Source organism: Cololabis saira, chromosome 10, assembly GCF_033807715.1.
Source record: "Cololabis saira isolate AMF1-May2022 chromosome 10, fColSai1.1, whole genome shotgun sequence".
In the NCBI taxonomy this organism is placed as follows: Eukaryota; Metazoa; Chordata; class Actinopteri; order Beloniformes; family Belonidae; genus Cololabis; species Cololabis saira.
This window is the reverse complement of record NC_084596.1, coordinates 6,976,588-6,992,790: the sequence shown is the minus strand read 5'-3', so window position 1 is coordinate 6,992,790 and position 16,203 is coordinate 6,976,588. Positions and strand designations below refer to the sequence as shown.

At 44.6% G+C, this 16,203-nt stretch overlaps 1 protein-coding gene across 1 annotated transcript in view; it reads left to right on the top strand.

Annotated features, from left to right (window-relative positions):
* The window catches only part of dhx9 (DEAH (Asp-Glu-Ala-His) box helicase 9), a 46,456-nt gene that overhangs the window by 18,884 nt on the left and 11,369 nt on the right, over window positions 1-16,203 (top strand). The window contains exons 15-28 of the mRNA XM_061731370.1: window positions 1,098-1,195; window positions 1,288-1,501; window positions 2,321-2,415; window positions 3,237-3,310; window positions 3,390-3,542; window positions 5,581-5,741; window positions 7,157-7,268; window positions 7,346-7,507; window positions 8,756-8,883; window positions 8,960-9,189; window positions 9,308-9,423; window positions 11,863-12,063; window positions 12,893-13,365; window positions 13,445-13,691. Coding sequence (XP_061587354.1) covers window positions 1,098-1,195; window positions 1,288-1,501; window positions 2,321-2,415; window positions 3,237-3,310; window positions 3,390-3,542; window positions 5,581-5,741; window positions 7,157-7,268; window positions 7,346-7,507; window positions 8,756-8,883; window positions 8,960-9,189; window positions 9,308-9,423; window positions 11,863-12,063; window positions 12,893-13,365; window positions 13,445-13,691 — 2,464 coding nt within the window. The remainder of the gene's footprint in view (window positions 1-1,097; window positions 1,196-1,287; window positions 1,502-2,320; window positions 2,416-3,236; window positions 3,311-3,389; window positions 3,543-5,580; window positions 5,742-7,156; window positions 7,269-7,345; window positions 7,508-8,755; window positions 8,884-8,959; window positions 9,190-9,307; window positions 9,424-11,862; window positions 12,064-12,892; window positions 13,366-13,444; window positions 13,692-16,203) is intronic.

Here is a 16,203-nt window from a genome sequence, read left to right as displayed (position 1 = left end):
ACTGTCTCAGAAAATTTGAATATTGTGATAAAGTTCTTTATTTTCTGTAATGCAATTTAAAAAAAAAAAAAAAAAAAAAAAAAAAAAAAAATTTCATACATTCTGGATTCATTACAAATCAACTGAAATATTGCAAGCCTTTTATTATTTTAATATTGCTGATTATGGCTTACAGCTTAAGTTTAAGATTCCCAGAATATTCTAATTTTTTGAGATAGGATATTTGAGTTTTCTCCTCCATCTCCTCAGCTGCCGGTTAACCTGCCGATCTTCCACCCACTTTTCTCCAGATTGTCGCTACGTTTCTCCATTTTCTATTATCTCTTATCTTTTCTTTCTTACTGCTATTTTTAATTTTCTTCTTCGTGACAGCGGTTGGCTTTGTCCTGGGGAGTTAAGTTCAGCATTTAAAGATATCTGGCGCCATCTAGTGTTGTGAATGGGTATAACGTCTAGACCCCGAATGTAAGACGACCCCCATTTTTTCAGTCTTATTTCAATGCAAAAAACACTGTCTTTTATTCGGGCCAATACAGTATATTTATTTAGATCAGGGGTCGGCAACACATGTTTTAGAGCCATATTGGACCAAAAACACAAAAAAAAATTCTTGTATAAGCCTTAGAATGAAGGCAACACATGCTGCATGCTTCTATATTAGCTATAACTGGGGGAGGATTTTTTTTTCCATTATTCACTTTGAGGAAAAAAAGTCAATGTTGAGAAAAAAGTCGAAATGTCGAGAAAAAAGTCGAAATGTTGAGAAAAAAGTCGAAATGTCGAGAAAAAAGTCGAAATGTCGAGAAAAAAGTCAAAATTTCGAGAAAAAGTTCGAAATGTTGAGAAAAGGAAAGGAAAAAGAGGAAAAGATTTTAAAAAAAAAAGAAAAATAGGAGCAGAAAAGAAGGAAAAAAGAGGAAAAAAAAGGAAAAAAAGGTCAAATATTTTTGAAAAAGCTCCAGGAGCCACCAGGGCGGCGCTGCAGAGCCTCATGCAGCTCTAGAGCCGCGGGTTGCTGATCCCTGACTTGGATGTTTAAAATTGTGATTTATTTCCTTTAACTGGAGACTTGCAGCTAAACTGAACCTGTTTTTCAGAGTATTTCCTGGAGGACTGCATCCAGATGACCCACTTCGTCCCTCCACCTGTGGACCGAAAGAAGAAGGACAAGGACGAGGAGACGGGAGACGATGATGTAGGGAGGCGTTGGGGTCGGGGGGTAGAGGGGCCGGGGGAGGGTCGCCGGGGGTCCCCTCACGTCTGAGTGTGTTTGTCTGCTCTCTGCAGACCAACTGTAACCTGATCTGCGGGGCGGAGTACACGGCGGAGACGAAGGCGGCCATGGCCCAGATCAACGAGAAGGAGACGAGCTTCGAGCTGGTGGAGGCGCTGCTGAAATACATCGAGACGCTGCAGGTGGCCGGCGCCGTGCTCATCTTCCTGCCCGGCTGGAACCTCATCTACTCCATGCAGCGCCACCTGGAGTTCAACCCGCACTTCGGTAGGCCCCGCGGAGAGATTTACCGGGTCAGGGGCACCGTTAGGCCCATAGACATGTATAAGTATCCTCCCATGGAGCTGCTGCAATACGTCAACGTCGCCGCCATATTGGATGTTCAAGACTGCGCTGTAAACTAATACAAGTGAATGGACTTATTTTCATAAAGCGTCTTTCTACAAAGGAATTTACTTTTTACGTCTCATTTATTCATTCACACACACACTAATATACTTAGGAAACAGTTAGGCACCAAATATAATATATTTAATTTTCTCAGATGGCAAAAATAAGAACTTTATTGATCCCATAGGAGTAATTCATGTTATATCAGCTATAGAGAACAAGGTAGTGCCGAAAAATAATATATATCCCCCCCTTTTTGTGAAGGGGGATATATATTGTTTTTCAGCACTACCTTGTTCTCTATAGCTGATACAACATGAATTACTCCTATGTGGGATCAATAAAGTTCTTATTTTTGCCATCTGAGAAAATTAAATATATTAAATATTAAATATATTATATATATATATATATATATATATATATATATATGTATATATATATATACATATATATATACGGATATAGTATATTAGTGCGTGTGTGAATGAATAAATGAGACGTAAAACGTACATTTCTTTGTAGAAAGGCGCTTTATGAAAATAAGTCAATTTACTTGTATTAATTTACAGAGCAGTCTTGAACATCCAATATGGCGGCGGCGTTGACGTTCGGCTCAGCACTCCATGGGGCGTCTACGTGTATATGTCTATGGTCAGACCCACGGTCTTCATGGTGGTTAACGTCTGGTTCCAGGGAGCAGCCGGTACAAGATCCTGCCACTTCACTCCCAGATCCCCCGCGAGGAGCAGAGGAGGGTGTTTGAACCGGTCCCTGACAACATCACCAAGGTGGGTGGAGCCGGCGCCTTAAGGCTGGATTCTGGTTCTGCATTAAACCAACGCAGAGCAAACGCCGTTGCCGTGACGCCGTTGCCGTGACGCCGTTGCCGTGACGCCGTTGCCGTGACGCCGATGCCGTGTTGCCGTGACGCCGTTGCCGTGACGCCGTTGCCGTGACGCCGTTGCCGCGACGCCGTTGCCGTGACGCCGTTGCCGTGACGCCCTCGTGAACCCTCCGTACTTCTCGCCGCGGTGCAATACCCCCCCAGAGCACTAGGGGGTGCGTTCTTTTCCTGGATGGTTTATCCGACTTTTCTGGTCACAGTGAATCAAAGTGTTAACCCTTGTGCTGTCTTCGGGTCAGGAAGGAAGGAAGGAAGGAAGGAAGGAAGGAAGGAAGGAAGGAAGGAAGGAAGGGAGGAAGGGAGGAAGGGAGGGAGGGAGGGAGGGAGGGAGGGCAGGGTAATTAGGTTCATTTTGACCCAACGACAGTACCAGGGATAAGGGCAACTATTGTGCAAAAAAACTAAACAAATCACACACACGAAGAAAAGAGGCTGAAAGTTCACGACTGCTTCATGAACTGGAACCAGAAATCGTTGCTACCAAGCGAACCAATCACAGCCTCTCGTCTGCGTTGGTCTGCGACCTCTCGACGCGTAGTTACAATTTTAGGAGGAGCGTCAGGCGCAGCGTGGCCTGCGCCGTGCGGTGCTCATTGCGGCGGAACCTGCGGGGCACGCTCAGCGTGGATTTACTGCAGAACTATAATCCAGCCTGTAGACGGTGTGGGAGGGGAGTGTTGCTTCAGCTCCAGCTCTGCGTTGCAGGTCATCCTGTCCACCAACATCGCCGAGACCAGCATCACCATCAACGACGTCGTCTACGTCATCGACTCCTGCAAGTAAGTGCCGGGCCTGCGGCCGGAACCACCGCCACGGCCCCCGAGCAAACGCTCACGTCGTCTGTTTTTCCCCCGACAGGCAGAAGGTGAAGCTGTTCACGTCCCACAACAACATGACCAACTACGCCACCGTCTGGGCCTCCAAGACCAACCTGGAGCAGAGGAAGGGCCGCGCCGGCCGGGTCCGGCCCGGGTTCTGCTTCCACCTCTGCAGCCAGGCGCGCTTCAACAAGTACGAGACGCCGAGTCCTCGCCGCTTTATTTTGTATGGAAAAGGCAGTCAACACATACAGAAAAGACATTATGTAAAAGAGAACATGGAGTCCTTTTCCTTTTTTTTTTTTTGTGGGAAAGCATTTGATCTGAGGTCCAAGGGTAAATCTGAGGTCTGTAAAAGACCAAACTTCCGTGTGACATATCAGTCCTCTAGGAGCTTCACCATCCTCTAAACCAGGGGTCTCAAACTCATTTTCCTTGGCGGGCCAGATTTGACCAATTCTTTTCTCGCGGGCCGCACGCTCAAAATAAAAAAAACGGTGCGAAATTTTTTTCTAATTATTTTTTTTTTTTTTTTACTATTATCTAATCCAATATCAGTTTAGTTAATTTTAAAGGAAATATGCACTTTATTTACACTGTTATGTAAAATATATTTCTTCAGGATCTTTTCTTGAAATTTCTCGGTTTTTTTTTCAAATTATAAGATACTTTTAATATCATTTTACAAAGATAAACAGAAACAAGTATGTTTTTTTATATTTCGCTTTTTTATAGGAAATGTAATTAAAAGCAAAATGTTTCTTATTACATCCAAGAGTGTTTCTTTATGATTTAGAGATTTTTCCAGTACAATTAAGTGTATTTATTTTTAAAAATTGGCGCGGATATTTACGCCAGTGTGCTGAAAAAGTCAGCACTTCTTTTTTAACTGTTTTACTTTGTCACTATTTTCATATTCAAAACTGAAATTCTCCGAATAAATATCTTCTATCATCTTTTTTAGCAGTGATATTTTTCCTGCGATAATATATAATAGTAGTCAGTTAATAAAAATAAACGACCCTCTACAAAGAAATAAAATCGGCAAATGCATTCTAGAAAACTAAAAATGTTGATGTTGATGTAAAACTGCTCTATTTGTGGAATAACGATGGATTTGTAGAAGAAATATATTATTGGATATGCTGCGATTCATGGCAATTATTTTGTCTTCCTTTTTAGTAAATTAACATTTAGTTTTTTTGCGTTGGAAACTTTTCATGGACGGGCCGCATGAAAACCTCTCTTGGGCCGCATGCAGCCCGCGGGCCGCACATTTGACACCCCTGCTCTAAACATTTCCCTGAAAGTATTCAGTTTCCTCCTCTGAATCTTCAGGTTTCTCCCGTCACAGTTCTGACCCTCTCCTGCATGTAGTTAATTCACGAGCTACTTCTGTCTGTCCCACATTCTTACAGCGTTAACTGTCCACTACGCACCTAGGAACTAAGGGAAGCTTACATCTTCAACATTTTCAAAAACAAAGGGAAGGGGACTTGAAACTTTGGTGCGGTTATACAAAGTCTGCACAGAATGGAGATATAAATTCAGTCCATTTACTCCAAATTTGGTCGAATTTGTCCTTTTGAATTCCCAAAGAATACAGTAGGTCAGCTTTTCCATTTTAAACATTTCCAGGACAATCCCATGCCGTTGCTCCGGTGTCGGTGGTTCCGAGTTCAAACACCTTCTAGTAACAGATTATTTACTGGCGGACGATAGAACCTGTAGCAGCTTTATATCCCTCCTTGATTTCAGGCGTTTGATATGACGCAGGTAAAGATTTTCGAAGTTTAATGGTATTTGAGTCTTGAACACTGTATTTAATGATTTGTGGATGCCACTCCAAAAACTGTTTATCTTGGGGAAACACCAGAATATAGAAGTGATTTGCTGTCATTGAACCACATTGTCTCCAACATTGTGAGTTTGTTTTTGTATTTTTTTGATGTGGAATCCTAAAAAATGGTATAATGTTTTTCCAACCGTGTTTTCTCCAGTCCATAGAACTGGTTGATGAAACTGAAAACTGCACATTTCCCCCCAGGTTCCTCCCAGAGACTCAGTCTCACCTCTGTTTCCCACTTATGTTTAATATACAGTGTGTTATCCTTTCTAGTGTAGAATAGAGTGTTGTATAGCTTAGAGATGGCTCTATTTAGAGTGGAGCCGTAAGGTGATTTTAGAGTTTTCTAGAGGCGTCTGGTTCTAACGGGCCTGCGTCTCTGCAGGCTGGAGACCCACATGACCCCCGAGATCTTCAGGACGCCGCTGCACGAAGTGGCTCTGAGCATCAAGCTGCTGCGGCTCGGCGCCGTCGGACACTTCCTGTCCAAGGCCATCGAGCCGCCGCCGCTGGACGCCGTCATCGAGGCCGAGCACACGCTGAGAGGTACCGCCGGGTAGAACCGCCGGGTAGAACCGCCGGGTAGAACCGCCGGGTAGAACCGCCGGGTAGAACCGCCGGGTCTGGACCGCCGGGTCTGGACTAGTGTTGTTGTTGTCAGCCTGTTTTAGTTTTAGGCCCAATCCCAATTCCCCTTCACTCGCCCTTCTTTTCTTCCCTACCCCCTAAAAAAGGAGGAGATTTTAGGGCACTTGAAATCTAGGGCACTTGGCCCAGGTGCCTGTCCAATTCTCCTACTCCCCCTCGTTTTCATCCCTAACCTGATCAGGAAGCAGAGAGCCAAAATCTGTTTTAATTTCAGCTGTAGCGCTGTTAATATGGCACTGTATTAAGTTTTAATATTTTTTATAAAAGTAACCGTTAAGATCCCCAACCGGGGCTCAGTTTATCCAAATAACGCCTGTTAAGAATCGATCCGATGTTTTCGGAGATGAGAAGAGCCGCCGCCCCCCGGGGAGCAGCAGCTCACAGCCCGAGAAGAGACGTGTCCGCCGGGTCAAGCTGCACCGTCGTCCCGGGAGAGAAACCTGCAGCTCTGTTGAGAATTACGCTGGCTGAAATAAATCATTTAGGAAGATAAATGTTGGTTTAATAGATGAAATCTAACAGTTGTAGCTACGCCTGTTAAGAAATTTACCCCGAAATTTCGAGATTTCTGCCTGCCGACTCGGGAGCTTATGGGTCTGCGTTAAATCGACGCAGAGCCTACGGCGTAACCTAACAGCCTTTACTCCGGCGCGATTCTTCGCGAACAACGGACAAAAAAGGGATTATGTACATTCACTGAGTGAATATTATGAAAGTAAAATATAGATTTGTCGCTAGAAATGTAATCAAAACGCATTTTTAAGCAGAAACTAACTCAAAATATTGATTTTATTCACTAAGAATGTCCGCCATGTTTTGTTTTTTTTTATTCAGTCCGCAAATGACGATGAAAAGCATTCTGGGAAATTTTCATACCCCCTCGCTCGCGAAGTCAGCATGTGAAAACCCTCGATTTGAAGGGGCTATTTTCAGCCCCTAGCCCTCGTTATGCCCCCTCCCCCTAGGTGGAAAGAGGAATTGGGACACCACTACCCTCACGGGAACGCGCAAAAGTTAGGGTTAGTGAAGAAAACGAGGGCGAGGGGCAGTATTGGGACGCAGCCTCAGTCTGAACTGCCGGGTCTGTGAGGGACGACCTCGTCCTCTTCCACGTTAAGTTAGGTTGAGTCCTCCAGGGTCTCGTGATGGACGTCAGATAAAACAAAAGCATTTGAGGACTTCCTGTTTCATATTATTTTAATAATATGAATTTTTTTTAATTTCGTTGTCAGAAGCTTTCACATCCAACGTCTCTGTAATTTGTGATCTTGGTCTCCCGGATGAATGTTGAGCTCGTGTGTTTGTGTTTTCAGAGCTGGACGCCCTCGACACCAACGATGAACTGACGCCTCTGGGTCGGATTCTGGCCAAGCTGCCCATCGAGCCCCGTCTGGGCAAGATGATGATCATGGGCTGCATCTTCCAGTGAGTTGGTCTCCTCTGAACGAGCCTCGGCAGCCGTTTCCTTCACAAGTCGAGCTAAACCGCCGTCGTCTCCACAGTGTCGGGGACGCCATGTGCACCATCTCCGCCGCCAACTGCTTCCCCGAGCCCTTCGTCAACGACGGGAAGCGCCTCGGCTTCGTCCACAGGAACTTCTCCGGCAGCCGCTTCTCGGATCACGTGGCGCTGCTGGCCGTCTTCCAGGCCTGGGACGACGTCAGGTGGGTGTGAGGGGCCGGGGTCCGGGACGGTAACTACTTACTGTTCATCCAGAGATATTAACGAGCTCTGGGACGACGTCAGGTGGGTGTGGGGGGCCGGGGTCCGGGACAGTAACTACTTACTGTTCATCCAGAGATAATAACGAGCTCTCATCTATAAACGCCTCTTGATGGGTTGGTGGCTGAGATTGGTGCAGTGGGAACGACAGAGTTGTGTATCATCTGCATAGTGAATGAATAATCTGGACCAAGGAGGTGGAGTTTTTTTTTTTTTTAACTTTATTTTTCAATTTTGAGACATAATAGAGAAACAAAAACAGGTATACAACTATACAAGAAAACAAGGTTGGGGGCACTACTGTCTTATATAAGGCCATTTTGTCCATCTTGCTAAGTACATTTCTGTTTTAACCCTTGTAATGTCTTTGGGTCAAAATGACCCAATTCTTCTATCCTTCTTTCCTCCTGCTCTCTCCTTCCTTCTTCCTTTCCTCTTTTCCTCCTTTTTTACCCTCCTTGACTCCTTTTTCTTCCTCCCTCCCTTCCGTCATTCGTTCCTTTATTACCTTCTTTGCTCTTCTTTCCTTATTTTATCCATTCCTTCCTTCCTCCCTCCCTTCTTTCTTTCCTTTTCTCCCTTATTTCCTTTTCTCCCTTCTGTCCTTTTCTCTCTTTCTTTCCTTTCTTTCTCCCTTCCTTCCATCTTTTCTCCCTTCCTTACTCCCTTTCCTACTTCCTTCCTTTCTCCCTTCCTTCCTTCCTTTCTCCCTTCCTTCCTTCCTTTCTCCCTTCCTTCCTTCCTTTCTCCCTTCCTTCCTTCCTCCCTTCCTTTCTCCCTTCCCTCCTTTCTTCCTTACTCTCTTTCCTACTTCTTCCCTTCTTTCCTCCATTCCTTACTCCCTTTCCTACTTCCTTCCTTCCATCCTTTTTTCCTCCCCTCCATCTTTTCTCCCTTTCCTACTTCTTTCCTTCTTTTCTCCTTTCTTCCTTCTTTCCTTCATTCCTTCCTTCCTTCTTTTCTCCCTTCACCCTCCCTTGACCCAAAGACAGTACCAGGGTTAAAGCAGCGTCTCTGCTGCAGCTCCTTCACAGTCACATCCAGGATCTCTGCTCTCCGACGATCCAGTCAGGAATCCGTTTTCACCAGTATTTCATTATACTTTGAAGAATTGACGTGTATTTCTGTCGATAGTTGGTCAACAGCTTTGTGACATCACCAGCTAACTCTTTGTTTCTGTTTCTGCTCAGGATCAACGGTGACGATGCAGAAGCCAACTTCTGCGAACACAAACGTCTCAACATGTCCACCCTGAGGATGACCTGGGAGGCCAAAGTCCAGCTGAAGGACATCCTGGTGAACTCCGGATTCCCCGAAGGTACGTGAACCCACACCGGCCCGCCGGCGGCGGAGTCCTGAACCCGTTGACGTGATCCACTGTCGTCCTCCTCCAGAGAGTCTGATGACGCAGATGTTCAACACGGTGGGGCCGGACAACAACCTGGACGTGGTGGTGTCGCTGCTCACCTACGGCTCCTACCCCAACGTCTGCTACCACAAGGAGAAGAGGAAGATCCTGACCACCGAGGGCCGCAACGCCCTCATCCACAAGTCCTCCGTCAACTGTCCCTTCAGCAGCCACGACATCAACTACCCGTCCCCCTTCTTCGTCTTCAGCGAGAAGGTGGAGCACTTTAATCCTCCCCCGACTCCAGCCTGCTGTTCTCTGAGAGATCTGATAACTTTGACCTTTTATGAGCCCATTTGGTTCCTGTGTTTAACTCGGCACGTCTGCGTTTCAGATCCGAACCCGAGCGATTTCAGCTAAAGGGATGACTCTGGTCAGTCCTCTGCAGCTGCTGCTGTTCGGCTGCAAGAAGATCAGCTCCAACGGAGAAATGGTGGAGCTTGACGACTGGTGAGACCCTGCACCACAAACCCCTGCCTGACCTGACCATGACACCACGGAACCACAAACCCCTGGCTAACCCAACCATGACACCACGGAACCACAAACCCCTGGTTAACCTCACCACGACACCACATAACCACAAACCCCTGGTTAACCTCACCATGACACCACGGAACAACAAACCCCTGGCTAACCCAACCACGACACCACGGAACCACAAAGTCCTGCCTGACCTGACCATGACACCACATACACTGATCTCACCATACGATAAACGACATTCAGCTCACGATACGATATATATCACGATATTCAGCCAACGATACAATATACATCGCGATATTCAGCCAACGATATGATATATATCACGATATTCAGCTCATGATACGATATATATCACAATACAATATATATCACGATATTCAGTCAACAATACAATATGTATCACAATCTTCAGCCAACAATATGATATATATCACGATATATATCACAATCTTCAGCCAACAATATGATATATATCACGATATTCAGCTCATGATACGATATATATCACAATACGATATATATCACGATATTCAGCTCATGATACGATATATATCACAATACGATATATATCACGATATTCAGTCAACAATACCATATCACAATCTTCAGCCAACAATTTGATATATATCACGATATTCAGCCAACGATAATATATATATATCGCGATATTCAGCCAACAATATGATATATATTGTGATATTCAGCCAACGATATGATATATATCACGATATTCAGCCAACGATATGATATATATCACGATATTCAGTCAATGATACAATATATATCACGATCTTCAGCCAACGATATGACATATATGATGATATTCAGCCAACGGTATGATATATATCGCGATATTCAGCCAACAATATAATATATATATCGCAATATTCAGCCAACAATATGATATATATCGCGATATTCAGCCAACGATATATGTATCACGATATTCAGCCAACGATACGATATATATCACGATATTCAGCCAACGATATGATATATCACAATATTCAGCTCATGATACGATATATATCTGTACGATATATATCATGATATTCAGTCAACAATACAATATATATCACAATATTCAGCCAACAATATGATATACATCACGGTATTCAGCCAACGATATGATATATATCATGATATTCAGCTCACGATACGATTTATATCACGATATTCAGTCAACAAATCAATATATATCACGATCTTCAGCCAACGATATGATATATATCACGATATTCAGCCAACGATATGATATATCACGATATTCAGCTCATGATACGATATATATCACAATACGATATATATCATGATATTCAGCCAACAATACAATATATATCACGATATTCAGCCAACAATATGATATACATCACGATATTCAGCCAACGATATGATATATATCATGATATTCAGCTCACGATACGATTTATATCACGATATTCAGTCAACAAATCAATATATATCACGATCTTCAGCCAACGATATGATATATATCACGATATTCAGCCAACGATATGATTTATATCACGATATTCAGTCAACAAATCAATATATATCACGATCTTCAGCCAACGATATGATATACATCACGATATTCAGCCAACGATATGATATATATCATGATATTCAGCTCACGATACGATTTATATCACGATATTCAGTCAACAAATCAATATATATCACGATCTTCAGCCAACGATATGATATATATCATGATATTCAGCCAACGATATGATATGCATCACGATATTCAGCCAACGATACAATATACATCACGATATTCAGCCAACGATACAATATAGATCACGATATTCAGCCAACGATATGATATATCACGATATTCAGCTCATGATACGATATATATCACAATACGATATATATCATGATATTCAGTCAACAATACAATATATATCACGATATTCAGCCAACAATATGATATACATCACGATATTCAGCCAATGATATGATATATATCATGATATTCAGCTCACGATACGATTTATATCACAATACGATTTATATCACGATATTCAGTCAAAAAAATCAATATATTTCACGATCTTCAGCCAACAATATGATCCCGATATGATAGACATCACGATATGATCTACATCACTTTATTCAGCCAATGATACGATTCGATATAATCCGACAGCTCAAAATCCAACAGCTCAAAAAACAGTTTTAATAACACTAACCCAAATCGATATCGGATCGAATCAAATCTTGATAATCGATTCTGAATCTTAAGAATCAGAATTGAATCGATTCTTGACATTTGAATTGATCCCCAGCCCTGACCACACACCCGAATCAACCCGGGTGTACCCTCTCTGTTCCGCCTCTGGTGTGGGGATGCTTCTGTTTTCAGGTGTTAACCTTTGACATGATTGTCTGCAGGATCAAACTGCAGATTCCTCATGAGGTGGCGGGAGGCGTCGCCACCCTGCGGGCGGCGCTGGAGGCTCTGGTCGTGGAAGTCACCAAGGACCCCGAATACGTCAATAAGATGGACCAGACCAACGAACGGCTGCTGAACGTCATCAGACAGGTGTCCAAGCCGTCAGCAGCTGGAATCAACATGATGGCCAGCAACCAGAGGTACCGGAGCCGGGATTTCCCCAGTGTCCCTGAACATCTCTGCATTTACCGTATTGACCTGAATATAAGACGATGTTTTTTACATTAAAATAAGACTGAAAAAGTGGGGCTCGTCTTCCATTCGGGTCTACACATTATACCAAAACTACGTCAGAGTATTAGAGCCATGCAGGAGAAAAAATATTTGAGGGGAAGATTTTTTTTATTGTGCACTTCGAGAAAAAAGTCGAAATGTTGAGATTAATGTTGAAATACAATTTCAAGAATAAAGTCGAAATTTCATGAAGAAAGTCGAAATTTAGCCTTTTTTCTCAACATTTCAACTTTATTCACAGAATTTGGACTTTTTTCTCAACATTTCGACTTTTTTCTCGAAATTGTACTTCAACATTAATCTCGACATTGACATTTTACTCGGAAGTGCTTAATGAAAAAAAATAATCCTCTAAAATATTATTTTTATTTTTTTCCTGCCTGGCTCTAATACTAGAAATAAATAAAATAAGAGAAGAGATAACAGAAAATGGAGAAACGTAGCAACAATCTTAAGAAAAGTGGGTGGAAGATCGGCAGGTTAAGTTATGATGCAAACCTCAAGATGATGATTTGAATGAGGCAAAATAACATGCTTTTTCTCTCAAATATATTTTATAATCATTTGTTTCAGAAAAAGTCTTTTTTCAAACTTGAGTCTTGAAAAAGAGGCGGTCGTCTTATAATTAGGGTCGTCTTATAATCAGGGTCGTCTTATAATCAGGGTAGTCTTATAATCGGGCCGATACGGCATTTAGGGTTTAAGCTGCATCTGAATTTGGTTGTGTTTCTGCAGGATGGGAGACGGACCACGACCTTCCAAGATGCCCCGCTTTGATGGAGGAGGTGGAGGAGGCTATCGAGGAGGAGGAGGATACAGGGGAGGAGGAGGGGGATACAGGGGGGGAGGATACAGGGGAGGAGGAGGATATGGAGGATACAGGGGAGGAGGATATGGGGGCTATAGAGGAGGAGGCTACAGAGGAGGTGGAGGCTACGGAGGAGGTGGAGGAAACAGAGGTGGGGGAGGGTACAAAGGTGCTGGTTATGGAGGCGGCGGCGGTTATGGAGGAGGAGGAGGAGGCGGCGGTGGCGGTTATGGAGGAGGTGGTGGCGGAAATGGAGGGGGTGGAGCTGGTTATGGAGGCGGTGCCGGTTTTGGAGGTGGTGCCGGTGGTGGCGGTGCTGGATTTGGAGGCGGCGGCGGTTTTGGAGGCGGCAGTGGCGGTAATGGAGGGGGTGGTGCAGGATTTGGAGGCGGCAGGGGCGGTAATGGAGGGGGTGGTGCAGGATTTGGAGGCGGCAGGGGCGGTAATGGAGGGGGTGGTGCAGGATTTGGAGGCGGCAGGGGCGGTAATGGAGGGGGTGGTGCAGGATTTGGAGGCGGCGGTGGCGGTAATCGAGGGGGTGGTGCTCCCTATGGAGGTGGTGCTGGTTTTGGTGGCGGTAATGGAGGAGGGGGTTACGGGGGAGGGGGAGGTGGAGGAGGAGGTGGAGGTTATGGAGGGGGGGGTGGAGCTTATGGAGGAGGAGGTGGAGTTTATGGAGGGGGAGGTGGAGCTGGATCATACTAAGGAGGAAAACATCAGTCTGCTGTTGTTGAATCTTGTTGTTTTATAGAAAAGTGTTATTATCTTTGTTATTAACATTCCCAATAAATCTGATTTGTCGTGTTTTGAACTGTGTTTTTGTCTCATTAAAGTCTTCTTTTAAAGTCAGACGGAGCCTGTGGTGTTTTCTCCCGTGGTTCTGATGCTACTACATGACTAACTGCTGCTGTTTAACCCAGAAGGTTCCAATTAATGAACCAATATGACTTATGATTAAGTCTTTCCTGTAGTTCCTGTAGTTTCTTGTGCTGGCCCCCTTTTTCTCTTTTGTGCATGTTTGCAGGCCGGAGCTTCAGGAGCTGCGTGCTCGCTGCTGCTTCCACCTGCCTGCGGTCCCCCGCCCCCCTCTGGTCATCTCGCTGCTGCTTCCACATGCCTACGGTCCCAGTCCCCACCCCCTCTGGTCATTCTGTTGCTGCTTCCACCTGCCTGCGGTCCCCCACCCCCCTCTGTACACACCGCTGCTGCTTCCACCTGCCTGCAGTCCCCCACCCCCCTCTGTACACACCGCTGCTGCTCCCACCTGCCTGCGGTCCCCCACCCCCCTCTGGTCATCTCGCTGCTGCTTCCACCTGCCTGCGGTCCCCCACCCCCCTCTGGTCATCCCGCTGCTGCTTCCACCTGCCTGCGGTCCCCCACCCTCCTCTGGTCATCCCGCTGCTGCTTCCACCTGCCTGCGGTCCCCCACCCCCCTCTGGTCATCCCGCTGCTGCTGCTTCCACATGCCTGCGGTCAGGGGTTAATTTGTGCCGGATCCTGCCGGAACAGGATCTGGCACCTCTCGATTTTGGCCTCCCTGCGTTCCGGGACTTATTTGGGCAGATCCGGCACTTCTCGTATATATATAAAACAATAATAATATAAAAAAGTTTTTTTTTAATGTATATTTTTTTATTTTAATGTATAAAAAATAATAATATGCATAAAATCATTTACAGAACAAATCCCAAGCATTTCATGTTGTTTATAAAGATTTAACGTCATTTGAAAGAGTCGGAGATTTGTTGATGCAATGAAAAGATGGGCCAGCAAACCACGCCCCTGACCAAAAAAACTTTGGAAATTCACTAAAGAAACGGGCTGAAGCCCCCCCAAATTTGATCTCAGCCCCCCCAAAATTAAGAGGACATGTTTCCCTTTCCAACGATACCAATATTGTGTTTGTACAATTTAAAGCAGCACAACGTAACTTTCAGCTTTTCTGAGTTTGGCGGCATCTTGTGGACAAAATCGGTAGTGTTTTACCAGAAAGAACACTACGTTTCCCATGAGCACCAGCGCGTACTGCCGGAAAACTCCTGTCCCGTCGCTGCATTTGTTTTGATAGAAGACGGGACGCTTTTCTGTTTCACCAAGTTAACAGAAGGAATGCAAAAAAAAAAGATGTTAAACTGCTGGAAAGGAACTGGAATTTACCGGGATACCTTAAACAAGGAATCCAGGGAGCGGTATATGGAGAAAATAATGATTATTAACGGTCTGGATCCATATGAAATCCCTACTGAACACCCATGTGTTTCAATAAATTTGTATAATAGTACAACATACAGTACATGTTTTGTATCCCTCTTACTTCTCTTTTCTTTTTTTTGACTGCTATATTATGGTGAAGAGGCGTGATTATTTTGTTTTCCTCGTGAGATTATTTTTTTCCTCTGCAGCTACAAATAAGAGTTAATATTTTTTCCTCAACAAACTAGTTTTATCTGAATATTGGGGTTAATTGCACCGCAGAGAGCTGGCCAGCAACTGCGTTTAGCTGGCGAAGTGGGGAATAAAACCCGTGTTTTGATCCGACCGGTCTGTGTGAGTGTTTGTGGTTTAAGGCTGTTTATGGTTCTGCGTTAAATCGACGCAGAGCCTACGGCGTCGATTTAACGCAGAACCATAATTCAGGCTTTACTGTGTGTTTGGTCGTTACAGCCGCGATCCAAAGCGAGCCGACGGCTCTTTCACTCTTTTACTTTGTTATATCAGATACTTGGCCTCCGTGGTTCTGCCTCCGAGCAGGAAACCGGTGAAAAGTTAAACCATTAGGGTGTTTTCCCCACGTCTGTTATGTGGAGCTGCTGCAGCCACAACACAGCAACAGCTTCTGCTGAGCTCTGAGCTCCAAGCCCCGCCCATTTTTGTCTCGACTGCGAATCGGGAAGGAGGGGGAAGTGACGTATGCCGTAAAGCAGTCAAAGTCGTAACGATTTGTAGTTTTTTAGTGTGGCTGGGTTCCTACCATGCTCCTCAAAGTTACATAGTGCCAGTGAAGGTGATACAGACCCCTCAGACCATGACAGAGGTTCATTAAACCTGTTGGAAGTTGATGTACCATCACAATGATTCTGGAAATATGATATTAAGGTGGAAAAGTTACGTAGTGTCGCTTTAAAACGGCGTTATTTTGGGGTTGATGCAGCCGTGTCTCTGCCTGCAGTCACTGCACTGTGTCCAGCAATGTCCCGCCCACAGCACCATCTGATTGGTTACACACAGAGACGGGCAC